This window comes from Ascidiella aspersa, chromosome 2, assembly GCF_963924565.1.
Source record: "Ascidiella aspersa chromosome 2, kaAscAspe10.2, whole genome shotgun sequence".
Classification (NCBI taxonomy): Eukaryota; Metazoa; Chordata; class Ascidiacea; order Phlebobranchia; family Ascidiidae; genus Ascidiella; species Ascidiella aspersa.
In genome coordinates, this window is record NC_139448.1 from 31,523,158 (window position 1) to 31,544,540 (window position 21,383).

At 41.4% G+C, this 21,383-nt stretch overlaps 4 protein-coding genes across 4 annotated transcripts; all 4 read right to left on the reverse strand.

Moving 5' to 3' along the window:
• Positions 1 to 1,136: 1,136 nt before the first annotated feature.
• On the reverse strand, positions 1,137 to 2,513 carry LOC146164906 (putative MFS-type transporter C09D4.1). Its single transcript, XM_083380875.1, has one exon. It carries the CDS (start codon positions 2,511 to 2,513, stop codon positions 1,137 to 1,139), a length of 1,377 nt encoding a protein of 458 aa, XP_083237001.1.
• A 4,834-nt stretch (positions 2,514 to 7,347) lies between these two features.
• LOC146164907 (choline/ethanolamine transporter flvcr2a-like) lies at positions 7,348 to 8,795 on the reverse strand. The gene is made up of 2 exons (XM_083380876.1): positions 7,780 to 8,795; positions 7,348 to 7,726 (listed from the first exon to the last, which is right to left on the reverse strand). Exons 1-2 carry the CDS (start codon positions 8,793 to 8,795, stop codon positions 7,348 to 7,350), a joined length of 1,395 nt encoding a protein of 464 aa, XP_083237002.1.
• A 4,058-nt stretch (positions 8,796 to 12,853) lies between these two features.
• LOC146164908 (putative MFS-type transporter C09D4.1) lies at positions 12,854 to 17,890 on the reverse strand. Its single transcript, XM_083380877.1, has 2 exons — positions 17,819 to 17,890; positions 12,854 to 14,233 (listed from the first exon to the last, which is right to left on the reverse strand). Exons 1-2 carry the CDS (start codon positions 17,888 to 17,890, stop codon positions 12,854 to 12,856), a joined length of 1,452 nt encoding a protein of 483 aa, XP_083237003.1.
• A 1,742-nt stretch (positions 17,891 to 19,632) lies between these two features.
• LOC146164909 (choline/ethanolamine transporter FLVCR1-like) lies at positions 19,633 to 21,072 on the reverse strand. The gene has a single exon (XM_083380878.1). The coding sequence runs from the start codon at positions 21,070 to 21,072 to the stop codon at positions 19,633 to 19,635; it is 1,440 nt and encodes a 479-aa protein (XP_083237004.1).
• Between the last annotated feature and the right edge of the window lie 311 nt (positions 21,073 to 21,383).

Sequence of the window (21,383 nt, forward strand, 5' to 3'; positions counted from 1 at the left end):
AGTTTTATTTTTAAGACAATGGACTTGACTTCAAGTTGACTTGCTCTAATTATGACTTTACTTGAACTTGACAACCGATGACTTGACTTGTTATTTATTCGAAAATACCTGACTTGGCCTTAAGTTAATTTACAAATGACTTGACAGGGACTTAGGTCATTTCAAATAACTTGTTTCCAACATTGGTTTCAACGAAGTCCACCACTGCCGAAACAGTTTGTGAAGGCTCTCAATAAAGGAGGGGCTTGTTTAAAATATATTCGAGAGAAGTTGTCTTATTTAAGTACCGAGAAAGTTAAAAAAGGCGTATGTGTTTGATCTTCAATCAGAAAACCTACCAAATATCCTAAATTTGAATATACTATAAAGAATGTGAAAAAAGGCATGGCTTTCTTTAACAGAAGTGCAATCATGGTTTTGAGGCAATGTAAAAGATACTGAATATAAATCATTACGACAAACTTGTTGATTTATTTCCTAGTACTAGGATGTCGAATGAATTTGAAAGTTCGTTTTTTATATACACGCTATACATTAATTAATTTCCACAAAACTTGGGCATTGTCAGTAATAAAAGCGCGGTAAACGCTTTCACCAGGATAACAAAAGTTTGGAAACGGACGAAGGACGATGGGATGTAATGATGGATGACTAAGCAGTGAACTGACAAATAAAAAAGGCAAAAGAATAAAATCCATACCTCGCACCAACAATAAAACACATAGAGTAGTATGAATGCAATTTTATTGTGCAAATGTAAATAAAAATGTGTTTATTGAGCTATGTAAACAAATGCGTTTTTGGGCAATATTTATATTTAAACTATTTTTCAAGTTATTTTGCAAACGAACTCTTAACAACACTGGTAAGACTTTCTCGCCATTACCTTGCCCCAATTTTTATTGTATAGTAATCAAATATTCTATTTGATAGACTAAATTAATTACATTATTTGGTGCACATTGAAAAAATCGAGCAAAGAGTTTTTATCTCGCCTGGAAAATAATGCTTTACGTTGACATGCGCGTAACATATCAACTTTTGTCAATTTCTCTGGTTAAATTTTAGTTTAACCGAGTTAAAGTTGTCTTCGGGCATATGACCACTGTCGTTCTACCGACTGAACTTTGATTTAATTAAACAGCTTGGGTCAGTTGCGATGCCTTTTCCTCAGTTTGCATTCGCCTAAAGGTCGGCTTAACTGCGCACGAAATCGCAAGGCAAAATAACAAACAGCTGCTGATGGTGCACAAGGTACCGTATGGGCCAAGGCTGGAGAGCGTTAGACGCCCGAGCAGCATAACGCCCAGTCCGACGAAATTGTCAACGACGACCATGCACAGCGTCACAAAGGTTTCGTCGAGCGGGTAAGTCTGCTGAGTCACGAGCTCGAAAACGCTGACCTGGCACGCGCTGCAGGAAAATCCGAGCAGCGAGTTGCCAGCGAAGAGAACTCCGAACTGCTGAAAGCTGTAACCCGCTATGAGAGCCAGACTCGCGCAGAAACCAGCAAGGCTAGCGCACCTGGTCAGCAGCATTACACGCTCGCTTTTGTCGATCACCTTGGCCGCCACGAGACCACCACATATGGCGCTCACCGAATACGCAATGATGAGGTAACTGCTCCACGAGTTTTCGTTTTCCGACGCGGTTTTGCCGAGGCTCCGAACTATTTCGCCCAAAAAGGCGAGCTCCAAGTCGAACATGTCGAGTTGTAGGGCGTAGAACACGGTCAGCAGCAAGTAAACCCGATCGCTAAAGAGCGCTCGCGTCTGTTTTAAGACATCCCTCGCGGATTGGACTAAGTCGCTCTCTTCTGCTTGTCGTTTTAAGCCTTGTGCCACCGTTGGGGCCAAAGGCGGGGTGTCTGTCACAAAAACGCAGGACAAAATGAATATGAACGCCGCCGCTAAAAAACAAGTCAAGTCTACTCCTGTGAATGAACTCCTGTCCTGTGCTTCCCAGCTATTGTTCTCAGCTTTAGTCCAGGTTTTGTTCAACTGTGTAGCGGGAACTTTAAGGATGTTAGAAAACAGGAGCGAACCAAGGATGGTCCCGAACGAAAATCCTATAACGCTCAGACTCATTGCCGTACCAACCTCATGGTTTGGGAACCATTGGACGGCGAAAACTCCTCCGATCGTATCGAGAAGAACAATAGCGGCGCTTGCCAACGCTTGGCCGACGAAAGCCAGCGATAAAAGGCGGCGAAACCACGCCGCTATGTCGTTGAGTAAATAGCAAAGCGCCATAGCGCCGGACGCCAAGATAATAAAGCTGCGAAACTTAATCAGATCCCTTCCACTTGCCCAGATTAGGAATGGCGAGGCCAAAATGGAGCCAAGAAAAGCGGCGGTTATCATCCAGTCCAGTGTGGCGTAGCTAACGTTGTAGTAGGCCGCGTAGACGTTGTTCACTTGACCGTAGGCGAAGTTTAGGGAGCTGATGATTTGCAGGAGCACCAGTGCTAAGAGGATGATCCACCTTCTGGCGTAAACTTTGGTTTCGATCATGTTCTGTAAATAAGAGAACAAGATGGGTTTGTCGTTAAGTGGTACTAGGCAGCACTGCAAATCTTACGCGAAAATTTCAAGTAAAAAGATTCATTGCTCTTAAAAACGCTGTATTTCCCACTATATAACTAAACTTAAAAGTATACCGTATAAGCTGTCTTGACCGAAGTAGAAGTTGATTTTGAAGAAACGCAAAAAATACCCTGTAGATAATAAATCTTGTCCATACAAGGAAAAAGAAAAAAACGTTTCAATGAACTAAATAATCGCTAAAAGGTTACTCAAATCACGCGATCAATGGTGCAAGCAAGGCAGGTTAAAAAACAACCGGGCTGTGATGAGCTTCGAACTCACGACCTCCGACCATACCGGAACCGTTGCTCTACCAACTGAGCTACACAGCAGGCTCAGAGAGGAGCTAGTCGAGAAACAACCATAGCACCATTGCTTGCTGCTGACACCATTGCTTGCTCGTGTACGTACAAATTACTAAAAAAAGCCCTTGAATGGCAAATTTTGGGTTAAAAGTAGCCGCAGATTAAGTAATATGAATGTACAATTTATGAAAATTACCGCAAGACAAAACCGGATTCCTAAACGTTTCGTCATTAAACCGGGGACTTGGTGTTCTTTTTCTCTTAGTTTGTTGCATCTTGATTTTAACGGGTCCTAATTCCCGGACATATACCGTTTTAAAAATACGAAATCTTAAAATTGTGGCCTGCTGGTCGTAGTTCGTTGACCCCTGATCCACACCTCCACAAAATGTTTTTCTGTTCAAAGGCTAAAATGTGTTTTGTGACGCAGGCTGAAATGTGGTCCTTCTAGCAATTTTTAATAAGCCGAGAGCTACTTTTTATTATTTCGATGTTATCATGTACTTGTTGGCCGCATATTGACTGTAAACCCATTAAGCTCTATTTACATAATTTGTGGTGGCTACAATTTTTTGTTTGTTTTGACTGATTGTTGAAATACCTACTTTTAGCCAAACTTTAACTACATGAATACAAAGTTTTCTTAGAGAATTCTCTTTTTTTCTCGGCCATTTACGTCATTTTGAGCTACAATGCATATTGGCCCGAGGAGGTTAACCTTAGTTGCGTTCCGTGCGCAATATATTTGGTGCCAAAGCAATACTTCAAGAGAATGCAAAACATTATGCAGGGAAAATTCCAAAGCGCAGGAAAACGGCAAAATGTAAACAAGTAGGCCTACCTCAAACAACAGTAAACGGACTAACACCTATGCCTAGTAGAAAGCTAACTTTACTAATATATGTTTTGCAACTCTACACGTCATTAAACTCCGGTACAGTTCAGATCAAATTGTTCACCACACTCAAACCACATAATGATAATTTTTTTCTCTATATGTTTATAGAAAGCTGGCTATATGCTTAAAATGTCCAATGTCTCTAATACAGAGGTTCTCAAAACTGTGCGTGTGACGCCCTGGTAAATTGATATAATTTTTTATTGGATCTCTCATAGTGGTGCTGTTTAGTATTTACCGTGAATCAATTACGATTTTTTTTACCAAGCAATAAAATAAATTGGCTGTGGTGTACAGATGTTAGTAAAATTTAATAAAATTCTAGGTGTGTCGCTAGTCCAACAAACGTTTGAGAACCACTGCCTTAATTAAAGGGTTATGTTTAACCTAACAGAAGCCAAATTTTCACGCAAACGACTCGCCTCTGCCTTAACTTCTTGATTGTAGCCTAATTGGCCTCCATTCTCTTTATACACAATAGCGGTCCACAATATATTGCGCAAACGAACGTGTATCCGCGTAGGGAGCAGCGTAAAACCGATTATCGCAAAATTGGGCAAGCTTGCGTTTATTGCAACGAAGGCAACATTCCCGTTGGATTTATTGCTGAATTCGAAAACATGCCGCGCCAGAAAACTTGCTTGCTCACCTAAAAAAATGTAAGTTAACACCTCTCCAACTCTTTGGTTTTGCTGAATGTCTTTCCTGGTTATAAACTCAACAGTGGTTCTCAAACTTTTTTTTTTTAAAATACGCAACGGTCCCCTAGCAACTTTTTAAATTGCTTACGGTCCCCTTAAAAATATACACAAATTAACACAAAATAATCACTTTATTTGAGTCAAGCAATCATGAATAGTTTTAAAACCGTGACCGTACAACCCACAGTGGCAGCGCAGCAAACAGTAAAAACGTAATTCTCATTAGCACAATGCAACACTATGACGTCACAATGGACAATTCAACTTAAAGCGTACAATAACGTTAATGAACAACTAATCGTAGCTTGTGGTGACGCGCAAAGGCGTTGGAATTAAGTTATCATAATGTCACTTTGAGCGTATAGGTCGAGCCTTACTTTGGCTTTCTTTCTTTTGTCCCACAATTAGGCCTATGTTACGGCAAAGTAAGTTTACTGAAAATTTTAATGCACAAAAAATATCTTCTTCAGGGGCGTCGTGTTGTTTATTTGTTAGGTGCTTCGCGGTTCCAGAAAACTGTCTCGCGGACCCCAGTTTGAGAACCACTGCTTTATAATGATAGATAACACTCAAAACCTTCGTAATATGAGGATGCTTTAGTCTTCTGATAAAATTATTGTATGATTTATAATGGCCAGTTTAACAGTTATTAGGAAATTGTTTTGTTCCGCTGCGGCTGCACCGTGTGGATATCGCGATCTTAATTTTTAGCACTGCTAAAGGTCTATTAACGGAAAAAGTACATAATTTATCAACAGATAAATACATATTTAATCAAGAGTTTTGATTTTAAAAAGCGAAATCTCTTGTTTCAAAAGTTTTCTAGTTCACATTGGGTAAATTGTAATCATGTGGTTTGGGTGTGTTGGCTAACACTTTTATCCTATTTCATCTGAACTTTATCGAATTTTAATGACGTGTAAAGCTGCAAAACATCTACTAGCAAAGTTAGCTTTCAACTGTATAGGCTTGGGTGTTAGTCCGTGTTGACTGAGGTATATATTTTCCCATTTCCCTGCGCCTTACAATTTTCCCTGCGTAATGTTTTGCATTCCATTGAAAAAGTGCTTCGTCACCAAATATATTGCGCACGGAACGTATCGAAGGTTAACCTCCTCAGGCCACGAGACTTTCGTGACACTGTGCATGGTCGTCGCTCTCCAGCTTTGGCCCATACGGTACCTTGTGCACCATTAGCAGCTGTTTGCTTCTTTGCCTTGCGATTTCGTGCGCAGTAAAGCCGTCCTTTAGGCGAATGCAAACTGAGGGCAAGGCCGACGAACGATTGAAACTGACCCAAGCCATGGACAAGTGTTTTTGTGTGGCGCGTCCGACCTGTGAAAATCAAAGCAGGGCTAAAGGTTTAAGTTTAAGTTAAGCAAAATGCATCAAGGGAAAAAAGTAACACTTCACCTTTTAATAACAATTAGTTGTTCCTTGTTTAAATAAATAAAAGTCCAGTCTGTAGAACGGCAATCGTCATATACCCGAGGCCAACTTCATCTGGGTAAAACTAAAATTTTACTAGATAAATTGACAAAAGTTAAAATTTCGAGCGCAGGCAACGTAAATCCCTCTATTTTCAATGTGCATAAAATATTTTAAATAGTTTCACATATGAAATAACATAATTAGTTACTGTACAAAATAAAATAGGGATTAAGGTAATGGCGAAAGTCTCTACCCCTTTTGTGAAGAGTTCATTGCAACATAACTTATTAGAATCCTAAATTTGAATATAATTTTGCACAAAGACAAATTTACAGATCTCAATATATACACAGTTTTATTTGCTTTGGTTCAGTAAAATTGCCTTTAAATTACCTTTAGGACTATGTTTTTACACTGCCTGTGTGGGGTATATAAGTTACTTTCAATCGCCAACAGCAGTCTATCATTATGGTTACATCTTTCATTAGTCCAAGTCAAGTCTTTTTTTAAAAACCCAAGTTTTTTAAAATGAGTAACACCCCGTCAAGTCATATTTAGAGCAAATCAAGTCCCTGTCATAAAAAAACGTTAAATTATTAAAATTGGTAACTCGTCCGATTATGAGCAATAACTCTACTAAAATATAATTAAACTGTTTTTAGTTAGCATAACACAGATAGTTAAATCAGGTTAGCCAAGCAGATTCAAAACAGTATAGACCACGCTTAAATCTGTTGGAACGCTTCACATCTCATCAAATTGCATTATATATTCATCGCAATACAAATATTTGTAAATTAAAAAAAAAAACAGCAAAAACAACTTTTACAGATTTCGGCAATAATTTGAGCCGGTCCACAGCTATAGGCGTGTTAATCGTAGGTAGGTGCACCTTACCGGTTCACTTTGCCATTGGGTTTCAATTTATCCTCCATTGTCCGCTCGACTTGACGTGAATCGTCGTGCCTCGGTAAGATAATGCCAAGTGATAGCCGGAACAGCTAATTCACGGCGCAGTTGAAACAAGAAGAGGCAGTCAGGATTTATCGGGATCTGAGAGGTTTGTGGGGCGTGTGTTTCACTGTTAAACAACAATTACATTACAAGTGCCCATCACGTCAAACCACCGACATACTGTGGCGGTACAGCATTTGATTTGATTTGGCAATACTACAGAACGAATACATGTTCATAGCATAAAGTTGGCATTAACTTAATTACGACTAATTTATGTGAATAATGCCATTGTTATTGTTCTGCGTAACAAAACTAGATGTGTAATTTGATCGCCTACATTAAGTGCGTCCGTTGAACATCCCGTTACGTCGGACCCATTGAAGTAAACATTATATTTGCTTGCTTTAGTGTTTTGTAAGGCTTTTTTGTTCCAGCATTTATACTCTAAACTTTAATCACGCGAGCAGCAATCAGAGCCCGTTTCTTGGCAGCAGAAGAGTCCTTGCATCCTCCCTATGGTCATCCTGATCCACGTCCAGTCGCTTGTTCCTCGAGGATACGGAGGCAAGACAGAGTACCCCAAGCAGGAGAAGAGCGGCCTGGAAGATCACGACAGCGGCGCCTCCTCGCCAAGCGAAGATCGCGCGTCCAACCACTCCTAGAAGCAGACCAAACGCGGTCTGGACGCCGGTCATCCACGTGTTGACCAGTGCCTCGTCCACCGGATAGGTCAGTTGCGTGCCCAAATCGAGCGTGACCACAGCCGCGGTGCCGAGGAAGAAGCCGTACAGAGCGTTGCCGGCGAAGATGGAGGCCGCCGAGCCGCCGAGCCGCAGAGAACGCCAGCCGCTACCAAGGCGGAAGCCGCAAAGGCAAAGGTCGCGAAAATGCCACCCAGTAACTTGTAGCGTTTGCAGCGGTCAACGACTTCCGCGACGGCCAGCAGCCCTAGAACGTTGCTCAGACTCCACACCGCCATAACGTCGCCGCTGAGCTCGTTTGATGGAGTCCTCCGCGGAAAAAGGCGCGTCGGAAGCGAGCGGATCAGCTCCGACATCATCAGGCTCTCGAGGAGTACAAGCTGGAAGCAGAGCGCGATTACGTAGAGGACGGCGACGTAAGAACGGTTGGTGAAGAGCAGCTTGCTGTCTTGCCAAACGCCACCGCGCCTTTCGTCTTTGGTTTTTAATTTCAAACGCTGTGCGTGGGTCGGAGGAGTAGGCGGGAGATCGGTAAAGAAACAGTAGAAAAGAGTTGCCACAATGGCGGATAGGGCGAAAAAGGATCCGTACATTGCCGAGAAGGAAACCTGAGCGCGGCTGAGAAGTTCTTCGTCAAGCAGCGCACCTTTGCGATTCCCGGTGTCGTTTTGCGTCGCGTAGAGAAGGTAGGGAGGCAGTAGATAGCCGGTCAAGTCGCCAAGACTCTGTCCGACACATACCATGGCGATGGCGGTACCCACTTGGCTCTCAGGGAACCAGAGAACGGCAAACGTCGAGGGCAAAGCTGTGCCAATCGTTTCCGAAAGGCCGCAGAAAATCTGTCCCAAAACAATTAGCGGCATTAGGGCGCTTTTGGCCAGCGATACAGTGACCAGCAGCAGGCCGAGAGTGGACGAGGCGGCGGCTAAACTGACCAGTGCTCGAAGGCGCAGCCTCCTGCTGGACACTAGCCAGGCTAGCGGCGCCAACCCCAGCACCCCTGCCACGTTACGTGAGTTTGTGATCCAGTCGACTGTCGCGTAGCTGACACCGAAAAACTGCGTGTAGAAGTTGCTCACCTGTCCGTAGCTGGCAAACGAAATGCCGGCCAGGAACTGGTAAAGGGCTAGCCCGGTTAGAAACAGCCAGCGCCGCCAGTACAGCACGAAGTCCTCGCTTTCGTCGCTCGGGGTTTTGTTTGAGTTTTGGTCCGCCATTTTTTTCGGTGGCGCATGAATATTGCGACAATTGTATTGCATGCTGTTTATTGTTCGATTTGAGAAGTTGCCTGAAATATAAACCGCGTAAATAATTAATTAATCCACTAATTCGGTTAATCGTTAAAGTCGTGTTGTTGAATGATTAGTGAATATTGGCTTTGAGCTGTCACCCAATACAAGTTCTTATTATTATCCCTAACTAGTTTAATCAGTTTAGACAGGCCAATAAAAAGATCCAGCATTTGTAACTTGAAGGGTATTTAGGTAGAACGCCATAGGAAATTCACGCGTCTAAAGTTTTAAATAAAGCGTCCAGGGCGTTGACTGCCCATCGTCACGTCAGCTAAACAATTTGCGGATATATAGAAACTATTGATACATGAAGTGTAGAACTGCTCATCTTATAGTGTTTTGACATTTGCCAATCAATAAACTTCTGGACCGAAAATCATTAAAAGCAACAGCTATAGTAGCAATAATTTTAGGTTAGTTAACTAGCGCTCAAATCGAATATTATTTCAATTAGCTGCGCCTTTTGCATCGGCTTCCTGAGCCATCACACCAAAACAACGCAACTAGGCTTAGGTAAGTATGGCGACTTTGGTATTTTATAAATGCCTCAAAAACCTAGTTGTTTTGCTTTTTAATTAATGTTGCAAGTGATTTTTTACTTTTCGATCCCTTGGAATAATTTCATCAGAACTTTTTTAATTGGCTTTGACATTTCAAGGCTAATAGTTTTAACTTTGTCCTGCTCTTTAGAACCTTTCAGAACGCTTATTGCTTCCAGTTTAGTCTCAACTTTACAGATTCAAGCAAACATCTCAAACGTGTCGGAATGGAATTACCGTCTGTAAGGCACATTTGAGTGAGTGATCGTGAATGGAAGGAAACGTTCAGTGTTTCAACTCGGCCAATTAGTATTTATTCGGTGGACATAATACTGTTGGATGCTACTTTGTAGCATTCGTAGGTTATTGCTTTCACTACACGTCAGTTTCGAGAGCTAGATTCTACATTGCAGTTTATTCTTTCCTCACATACAATTCAATTTGAAAATCTTCGAAGTTTGAATGGCTTCGTCTTTCCAACTTGGAAATGGAAATGATAGACTTCCAAGAAAGTGCAATTTGGAAAACAAAATTTATAGATTTGAATTACCACCTACAAAAAACTGAAGCACAAGCGGAAATGGATGGCAGCGAAGTTATTGCAATTGAACGCCGAGCGGAAAATATAATCCTTACAGAATGGAATTCCCTACCAAACTCGTTTGAAAACATGAAACGATTTGCGGTAGCTTTGTTAACAATGTTCGGTTCCACATATTCGTGCGAGTCATTGTTTTCACACATGAATTTCATAAAATCGATTACCAGAAATCGTCTCAGCTCAGATATAAGTGCTGCATGTGTTAAGTTGAAAACTACAAATTACCAGCCTAGGATCACAAGACTTGCAGAGAAGATGCAGCAACAAGTTTCTCATTGATATCATTAAATCTGTGACCCACTTTGCTTTTTTTCAGGATTAAGGTCTCGTCTATGACCCATTCACTTAAAAAGGTTCGCCATCCCTGCTCTAGATAATGCACTCGCTCCCTGGATTGTCGTCAACTTTATTGTAACACTTTTAAAAAAGAACCTAGGTTCGCCAGTTAAATGTTTGCTGCATATCGTACGGCCCCCAAATGTCATATTTCAAGAGGATATGTCTTCTTATCTTAAAAAAAATTAATAGTCCTCATTGGACAGAAATAAATGCCTAAATGTCAGATTTTTATGCATTTTCAGATACTCACACATTTTGAACACAACTATACTTATTTATATACTTATTTATCAATCTTTTGGGGATGAGGCAAAGTCTAAGTCAAGTCAAATGATTTTTTGGTGATAGTCAGCATGATGCCTAATTATCTTTTCTCTTATGCTATGTACCTAGCCTACTTGCTTAAAATGCTAAGTAAATTTTGTAGTTGATATTCTGCAGTTATTTCCACCACTGTATTTTCCAAGTGGCTGCATTGACAATCGTTTTTACGTTCTGACTCCGAGGGCGTGTAAATATTTGCAAATCAAACTCCTATTTGTCCCTGGATTTAGCGATCGTTCTGGGAAATATAGCAATACAATTGCTGATAATAGTGAAAGAGGCGTTACTGGTTAAAAAGAAGGTTTGAAGAAAAGAAAAACTCTTCTTTGCGAACTCAACTTATATAGGCTTAAGCCCTAGTGATGATAAAAAAGTTTCGACTACTATTCCATGCCAAAGTTTTGTCAAAATTCTGACTGATGCATGCAGAACAAGGTCTATAAGCAAACACATAGCGTGTTTTGACATCTATTATTATGTGTCAAAATGCAGCCAAAGGGTCCTTTCAAATAACTCACACGCGTTACATGCCTTTCACGGCATAACTTTCATTTGGATAAACACTAAATTTTTTGTTTACTGCGAAAGGCTTACTCTATATAGCGAAAATAAAATTACAGCATAAAAAAATAGTTTTCGTTATAAATAGAGACAGTGTTTTAAGTGCACTTAAGTCACTGTTTTTCCAACCTCTACTTGTTATTAGTTTTAATCAGTGTTGTAATGACCTAACTTAAGTGCACTTAAGTCAATGTTTTGAAATGACTTGATTTGACTTAAGTCTTTTGGGCAAAATGACTTGACTTGACTTCAGCCTTTTGGACAAATGACTTGACTTGACTTAAGTCTTTAGGACAAATGACTTGGGTTAAAATTCAGAGGTTTTACATACTTTCTAAAGGGTTAAAAATGAGGTTATTTATCTAAATTTTTGCACATAGGCTACAACAATTTGCTTGTCATATTTTGCGTTTGTTGTTTTTTACTTGATTTATTGCTTATAATCGGACGAGTTCACCAGTTTTAATAGTTTAAAGTTTTATTTTTAAGACAATGGACTTGACTTCAAGTTGACTTGCTCTAATTATGACTTTACTTGAACTTGACAACCGATGACTTGACTTGTTATTTATTCGAAAATACCTGACTTGGCCTTAAGTTAATTTACAAATGACTTGACAGGGACTTAGGTCATTTCAAATAACTTGTTTCCAACATTGGTTTCAACGAAGTCCACCACTGCCGAAACAGTTTGTGAAGGCTCTCAATAAAGGAGGCGCTTGTTTAAAATATATTCGAGAGAAGTTGTCTTATTTAAGTACCGAGAAAGTTAAAAAAGGCGTATGTGTTTGATCTTCAATCAGAAAACCTACCAAATATCCTAAATTTGTATATACTATAAAGAATGTGAAAAAAGGCATGGCTTTCTTTAACAGAAGTGCAATCATGGTTTTGAGGCAATGTAAAAGATACTGAATATAAATCATTACGACAAACTTGTTGATTTATTTCCTAGTACTAGGATGTCGAATGAATTTGAAAGTTCGTTTTTTATATACACGCTATACATTAATTAATTTCCACAAAACTTGGGCATTGTCAGTTATAAAAGCGTGGTAAACGCTTTCACCAGGATAACAAAAGTTTGGAAACGGACGAAGGACGATGGGATGTAATGATGGATGACTAAGCAGTGAACTGACAAATAAAAAAGGCAAAAGAATAAAATCCATACCTCGCACCAACAATAAAACACATAGAGTAGTATGAATGCAATTTTATTGTGCAAATGTAAATAAAAATGTGTTTATTGAGCTATATAAACAAATGCGTTTTTGGGCAATATTTATATTTAAATTATTTTTCAAGTTATTTTGCAAACGAACTCTTAACAACACTGGTAAGACTTTCTCGCCATTACCTTGCCCAAATTTTTATTGTATAGTAATCAAATATTCTATTTGATAGACTAAATTAATTACATTATTTGGTGCACATTGAAAAAATCGAGAAAAGAGTTTTTATCTCGCCTGGAAAATAGTGCTTGGAGAGCTTTACGTTGACATGCGCATAACATATCAACTTTTGTCAATTTCTCTGGTTAAATTTTAGTTTAACCGAGTTAAAGTTGTCTTCGGGCATATGACCCCTGCCGTTCTACCGACTGAACTTTGATTTAATTAAACAGCTTGGGTCAGTTGCGATGCCTTTCCCTCAGTTTGCATTCGCCTAAAGGTCGGCTTTACTGCGCACGAAATTGCAAGGCAAAATAACAAACAGCTGCTGATGGTGCACAAGGTACCGTATGGGCCAAGGCTGGAGAGCGTTAGACGCCCGAGCAGCATAACGCCCAGTCCGACGAAATTGTCAACGACGACCATGCACAGCGTCACAAAGGTTTCGTCGAGCGGGTAAGTCTGCTGAGTCACGAGCTCGAAAACGCTGACCTGGCACGCGCTGCAGGAAAATCCGAGCAGCGAGTTGCCAGCGAAGAGAACTCCGAACTGCTGAAAGCGGTAACCCGCTATGAGAGCCAGACTCGCGCAGAAACCAGCAAGGCTAGCGCACCTGGTCAGCAGCATTACACGCTCGCTTTTGTCGATCACCTTGGCCGCCATGAGACCGCCACATATGGCGCTCACCGAATACGCAATGATGAGGTAACTGCTCCACGAGTTTTCGTTTTCCGACGCGGTTTTGCCGAGGCTCCGAACTATTTCGCCCAAAAAGGCGAGCTCCATATCGAACATGTCGAGTTGTAGGGCGTAGAACACGGTCAGCAGCAAGTAAACCCGATCGCTAAAGAGCGCTCGCGTCTGTTGTAAGACATCCCTCGTGGATTGGACTAAGTCGCTCTCTTCTGCTTGTCGTTTTAAGCCTTGTGCCACCGTTGGGGCCAAAGGCGGGGTGTCTGTCACAAAAACGCAGGACAAAATGAATATGAACGCCGCCGCTAAAAAACAAGTCAAGTCCACCCCTGTGAATGAACTCCTGTCCTGTGCTTCCCAGCTATTGTTCTCAGCTTTAGTCCAGGTTTTGTTCAACTGTGTAGCGGGAACTTTAAGGATGTTAGAAAACAGGAGCGAACCAAGGATGGTCCCGAACGAAAATCCTATAACGCTCAGACTCATTGCCGTACCAACCTCATGGTTTGGGAACCATTGGACGGCAAAAACTCCTCCGATCGTATCGAGAAGAACAATAGCGGCGCCTGCCAACGCTTGACCGACGAAAGCCAGCGATAAAAGGCGGCGAAACCACGCCGCTATGTAGTTGAGTAAATAGCAAAGCGCCATAGCGCCGGACGCCAAGATGATAAAGCTGCGAAACTTAATCAAGTCCCTTCCACTTGCCCATATAAGGAATGGCGACGCCAGAATGGAGCCAAGAAAAGCGGCGGTTATCATCCAGTCCAGTGTCGCGTAGCTAACGTTGTAGTAGGCCGCGTAGACGTTGTTGACTTGACCGTAGGCGAAGTTTAGGGAGCTGATGATTTGCAGGAGCACCAGTGCTAAGAGGATGATCCACCTTCTGGCGTAAAGCTTGGTTTCGATCATTTTCTGTAAAGATAAGTACAATAAGGATTTGTTGTTATGTGTGAAGTGGTACGAGGCAGCCCTGCAAATCTTATGCGAAATTTTAAGTAAAAAGCCGGCCGAGAGGTCACTGAGCAATGATACCTCTTAAAAACACTGCATTTACCAATAAGATATTAAACTTACTAGTAACTTATAAGCCGTCTTGACCGAGTAGAAGTGATTTGGAAGAAACGCAAAAAATTACTCTGTATAGATAATAAACCTTGTGAATTCGAAAAATAAAAAAATGAATAAACTATCTTGTTAAACATTTCGTTTTTAAACCGCGTAGTAAAATCAGCGACAAAGTGTAATTCTTGACTATGAAAACAATCTGTTCCTTATTAGGAATTGGTTTGTTGCATGCTAATTTAACTGGTCCTGATGAAAAATATACATAAGGGTCACCAAACTTTTTTTATAAAGGCCGTAAAAGATGTAACGCCCAACCATCGACAATTGGTCAGTATAACATTTCACCAAAATATTTTGTTTGGAATTAGGCTACATCCCGCAATATTTAAACTCTACTTTATTCTCATTAAGGAAATATGCCGCTGGCTGGATTAATTGACCCGTCAGGCCCGCTGGTCGTAGTTGTTTGACCCCTAATTAACACCTCCACAAAATGTATTTCTGTTCAAAGGACAAAATGTTTTTTTTGTGACGCAGGCTGAAATGTGGGCCATCTAGCAATTTTTAATAAGCCGCGAGCTACTTATTATTATTTCGATGTTATCATGTACTTGTTGACCGCATATTAACTGTAAACTCATTATAAGCTCTATTTACATAATTTGTGGTGGCTACAAGTTTTGGTTTGATTTGACTGATTGTTGAAATACCTACTTTTAGCCAAACTTTAACTACATAAATACGAAGTTTTCTCAGAGAATTCCCTTGTTTTTTTCTCGGCCATTTACGTCACTTTGAGCTACAATGCATATTGGCCTGAGGAGGTTAACCTTAGTTACGTTTCGTGCGCAATATATTTGGTGCCAAAACACTACTTCAATAGAATGCAAAACATTATGCAGGGAAAATTCCAATGCACAGGGAAATGGCAAAATATAAACAAGCACCTCAGTCAACAGTAAACGGACTCACACCTAAGACTATATAGTTGAAAGCTAACTTTGCTAGTAGATGTTTTGCAACACTACACGTCATTCGGTACAGTTCAGATCAAATTGTTCACAACACTCAAACCACATAATGATAATGTTTTTCTCTATGTTTATAGAAAGCTGGCCGTATATGCTTAAAATGTTCAATGTCCTAATGCAGAGGTTCTCAAAACTATGCGTCGCGAGACCCTGGTACATTAATTTAATTTTTTATTGGATGTCGCATAGTGGTTCTGTTTAGTATTTACCGCGAATGAATTACGATTTTTTACCAAGCAATAAAATAAATTGGCTTTGGTGTACAGATGTTAGTAAAATTTAATAAAATTCTAGGTGTGTCGCTAGTCCAACAAACGTTTGAGAACCACTGCTTTAATTAAAGGGTTATGTTTAACCTAACAGAAGCCAAATTTTCACGCAAACGACTCGCCTCTGCCCTAACTTCTTGAATGTAGCCTAATTGGCCTCCATTCTTTTTATACACAATAGCGGTCCACAATATATTGCGCAAACGAACGTGTATCCGCGTAGGGAGCAGCGTAAAACCGATTATCGCAAAATCGGGCAAGCTTGCGTTTATTGCAACGAAGGCAACATTCCCGTTGGATTTATTGCTGAATTCGAAAACATGCCGCGCCAGAAAACTTGCTTGCTCACCTAAAAAAATGTAAGTTAACACCTCTCCAACTCTTTGGTTTTGCTGAATGTCTTTCCTGGTTATAAACTCAACAGTGGTTCTCAAACTTTTTTTTTTTAAATACGCAACGGTCCCCTAGCAACTTTTTAAATTGCTTACGGTCCCCTTAAAAATATACACAAATTAACACAAAATAATCACTTTATTTGAGTCAAGCAATCACGAATAGTTTTGAAACCGTGACCGTACAACCCACAGTGGCAGCACAGCAAACAGTAAAAACGTAATTCTCATTAGCACAATGCAACACTATGACGTCACAATGGACAATTCAACTTAAAGCGTACAATAACGTTAATGAACAACTAATCGTAGCTTGTGGTGACGCGCAAAGGCGTTGGAATTAAGTTATCATAATGTCACTTTGAGCGTATAGGTCGAGCCTTACTTTGGCTTTCTCTCTTTTGTCCCAAAATTAAGCCTATGTTACGGCAAAGTAAGTTTACTGAAAATTTTAATGCACAAAAAATATCTTCTTCAGGGGCGTCGTGTTGTTTATTTGTTAGGTGCTTCGCGGTTCCAGAAAATTGTCTCGCGGACCCCAGTTTGAGAACCACTGCTCTATAATGATAGATAACACTAAAAACCTTTGTAATATGAGGATGCTTTAGTCTTCTGATAAAATTATTGTATGATTTATAATGGCCAGTTTAACAGTTATTAGGAAATTGTTTTGTTCCGCTGCGGCTGCACCGTGCGAATATCGCGATCTTAATAGTTATTCGCAGGCAATCTCACAGGGCATTGTGCACTGCTAAAGGTCTATTAACGGAAGAAATACATAATTTATCAACAGATAAATACATATTTAATCAACAGTTTTGATTTTAAAAAGCGAAATCTCTTGTTTCAAAAGTTTTCTAGTTCACATTGGGTAAATTGTAATCATGTGGTTTGGGTGTGCTGGTTAACTCTTTTATCCTATTTTATCTAAACTTTATCGAATTTTAATGACGTGTAAAGCTGCAAAACATCTACTAGCAAAGTTAGCTTTCAACTGTATAGGCTTAGGCGTTAGTCCGTTTACTGTTGACTGAGGTATATATTTTGCCATTTCCCTGCGCCTTACAATTTTCCCTGCGTAATGTTTTGCATTCCATTGAAAAAGTGCTTCGTCAATTGCTGGAATGCCCACACTTTGGCCGCGGCCCACAGTTTGTCTCACAGTGCATGCTATATTCTAAGGATCACTCAACGGCGGCGGGCCAGATCCGGTCCGCAGCAAAGGTAATTCTACTGGCCCGCGGGATATTTCCATGATGTAGATAAAGTACAGTTGAAATATTAACTGATGTAATTCCAGACGTAACACTTTTTCTTTTCATAACAATTAATTGTCCCTTGTTTACATAGATTGAACTTAAGACGGTAGAGCGGCAGTCTTGATATGCATGATGCACCAGGCCAACTTTAACTGGACCAAAACTGGGGGGGTTGTACCAGCGAAATTGACCAAAGTTGAGGTATTCGGTGAGCGCCATATGTGGTGGTCTCGTGGCGGCCAAGGTGATCGACAAAGGCGAGCGTGTAATGCTGCTGACCAGGTGCGCTAGCCTTGCTGGTTTCTGCGCGAGTCTGGCTCTCATAGCGGTTTTGGTTACTGATTTTATTCTGTATTATGTAGTTTTGTTACTGCACCTTTTAACATCAATTTGAACTCTTTTACATTAAAAAAAAAAAAGAAAAAAAATTGCAGTTCTCTTCGCCGGAAACTTTCTGCTCGGATTTTCTTGCAGCGCGTACCAGGTCATCCTTTTCGAGGTCGTGACTCAGCAGACTTACCCTCTCGACGAGACTTTCGTTGACACTGTGCATGGTCGTCGTTGACAATTTCGTCGGACTGGGCGTTATGCTGCTTGGTCGACTCACGCTCTCCAGCTTTGGCCCATACGGTACCTTGTGCACCATCAACAGCTGTTTGTTTCTTTACCTTGCAATTTCGTGCGCAGTAAAGCCGAACTTTAGGCGAATGCAAACTGAGGGAAAGGCCAACGAACGATTGCAACTGACCCAAGCCATGGAAAAGAGTTTTTGTGTTGCGCGTTCAACGTGCAGCAATCAAAGTAGGGTTAATGGTTTAAGCGTTAAGCAAAATGCATCAAGGGAAAAAAGTAACACTTTACCTTTTAATAACAACTGATTGTTCCTTGTTTAAATAAATCAAAGTCCAGTCTGTAGAACGGCAGTCGTCATATACCTGAAGACAACTTTAACTCGGTAAAACTAAAATTTTACTAGATAAATTGACAAAAGTTAAAATTTCGAGCGCAGGCAACGTAAATCCCTCTATTTTCAATGTGCATGAAATATTTTAAATAGTTTCACATATGAAATAACATAATTAGTTACTGTACAATATAAAAATAAGGACTAAGGTAATGGCGAAAGTCTCTACCGCTTTTGTGAAGACTTCATTGCAACATAACTTATTAGGATCCTAAATTTGAATATAATTTTGCACAAAGACAAATTTACAGATCTCAATATATACACATTTTTATTTGCTTTGGTTCAGTAAAATTGCCTTTAAATTACCTTTAGGACTATACTTTTTACACTGCCTGTGTGGGGTATTTAAGATACTTTCAATCGCCAACAGCAGTCTATCATTATGGTTACATCTTTTATTAGACCAAGTCAAGTCTTTGATTAAAAACCCAAGTTTTTTAAAATGAGTAACACCCCGTCAAGTCTTATTTAGAGCAAATCAAGTCCCTGTCATAAAAAAACGTTAAATTATTAAAATTGGTAACTCGTCCGATTATGAGCAATAACTCTACTAAAATATAATTAAACTATTTTTAGGTAGCATAACACAGATAGTCAAATCAGGTTAGCCAAGCAGATTAAAAACAGTATAGACCACGCTTAAATCTGTTGGAACGCTTCACATCTCATCAAATTGCATTATATATTCATCGCAATACAAATGTTTGTAAATTAAAAAAAAACAGCAAAAACAACTTTTACAGATTTCGGCAATAATTTGGGCCGGTCCACAGCTATAGGAGGTAGGTGTACCTATACCGGTTCACTTTGCCATTGGGTTTCAATTTATCCTCCATTGTCCGCTCGACTTGACGTGAATCGTCGTGCCTTGGTGAGATAATGCCAAGTGATAGCCGGAACAGCGCAGTTGAGGCGCAGTTGAAACAAGAAGAAGCAGTCGGGATTTATCGGGATCTGAGAGGTTTGTGGGGCGTGTGTTTCACTGTTAAACAACAGTTACATTACAAGTGCCCATCACGTCAAACAACCGACATACTGTGGCGGTACAGCATTTGATTTGATTTGGCAATACTACAGAACGAATACATGTTCATAGCATAAAGTTGGCATTAACTTAATTACGACTAATTTATGTGAATAATGCCAATGTTATAGTTCTGCGTAACAAAACTAGATGTGTAATTTGATCGCGTACATTAAGTGCGTCCGTTGATCATCTCGTTACGTCGGACCCATTGAAGTAAACATTATATTTGCTAGGTTTTGTGTTTTGTAAGGCTTTTTTGTTCCAGCATTTATACTCTAAACTTTAATCACGCGAGCAGCAATCAGAGCCCGTTTCTTGGCAGCAGAAGAGTCCTTGCATCCTCCCTATGTTCATCCTGATCCACGTCCAGTCGCTTGTTCCTCGAGGATACGGAGGCAAGACAGAGGACCCCAAGCAGGAGGAGAGCGGCCTGGAAGATCACGACAGCGGCGCCTCCTCGCCAAGCGAAGATCGCGCGTCCAACCACTCCTAGAAGCAGACCAAACGCGGTCTGGACGCCGGTCATCCACGTGTTGACCAGTGCCTCGTCCACCGGATAGGTCAGTTGCGTGCCCATCTCGAGCGTGACCACGGCCGCGGCGCCGAGGAAGAAGCCGTACAGAGCGTTGCCGGCGAAGATGGAGGCCGCCGAGCCGCAGAGAACGCCAGCCGCTACTAAGGCAGAAGCCGCAAAGGCAAAGGTCGCGAAAATGCCACCCAGTAACTTGTAGCGCTTGCAGCGGTCCACGACTTTCGCGACGGCCAGCAGCCCTAGAACGTTGCTCAGACTCCACACCGCCATCACGTCGCCGCTGAGCTCGTCTGATGGAGTCCTCCGCGGAAAAAGGCGCGTCGGAAGCGAGCGGATCAGCTCCGACATCATCAGGCTCTCGAGGAGTACAAGCTGGAAGCAGAGCGCGATTACGTAGAGGACGGCGACGTAAGAACGGTTGGTGAAGAGCAGCTTGCTGTCTTGCCAAACGCCACCGCGCCTTTCGTCTTTGGTTTTTAATTTCAAACGCTGTGCGTGGGTCGGAGGAGTAGGCGGGAGATCGGTAAAGAAACAGTAGAAAAGAGTTGCCACAATGGCGGATAGGGCGAAAAAGGATCCGTACATTGCCGAGAAGGAAACCTGAGCGCGGCTGAGAAGTTCTTCGTCAAGCAGCGCACCTTTGCGATTCCCGGTGTCGTTTTGCGTCGCGTAGAGAAGGTAGGGAGGCAGTAGATAGCCGGTCAAGTCGCCAAGACTCTGTCCGACACATACCATGGCGATGGCGGTACCCACTTGGCTCTCAGGGAACCAGAGAACGGCAAACGTCGAGGGCAAAGCTGTACCAATCGTTTCCGAAAGGCCGCAGAAAATCTGTCCCAAAACAATTAGCGGCATTAGGGCGCTTTTGGCCAGCGATACAGTGACCAGCAGCAGGCCGAGAGTGGACGAGGCGGCGGCTAAACTGACCAGTGCTCGAAGGCGCAGCCTCCTGCTGGACACTAGCCAGGCTAGCGGCGCCAACCCCAGCACCCCTGCCACGTTACGTGAGTTTGTGATCCAGTCGACTGTCGCGTAGCTGACACCGAAGAACTGCGTGTAGAAGTTGCTCACCTGTCCGTAGCTGGCAAACGAAATGCCGGCCAGGAACTGGTAAAGGGCTAGCCCGGTTAGAAACAGCCAGCGCCGCCAGTACAGCACGAAGTCCTCGCTTTCGTCGCTCGGGGTTTTGTTTGAGTTTTGGTCCGCCATTTTTTTCGGTGGCGCATGAATATTGCGACAATTGTATTGCATGCTGTTTATTGTTCGATTTGAGAAGTTGCCTGAAATATAAACCGCGTAAATAATTAATTAATCCACTAATTCGGTTAATCGTTAAAGTCGTGTTGTTGAATGATTAGTGAATATTGGCGTTGAGCTGTCACCCAATACAAGTTCTTATTATTATCCCTAACTAGTTTAATCAGTTTAGACAGGCCAATAAAAAGATCCAGCATTTGTAACTTGAAGGGTATTTAGGTAGAACGCCATAGGAAATTCAAGCGTCTAAAGTTTTAAATAAA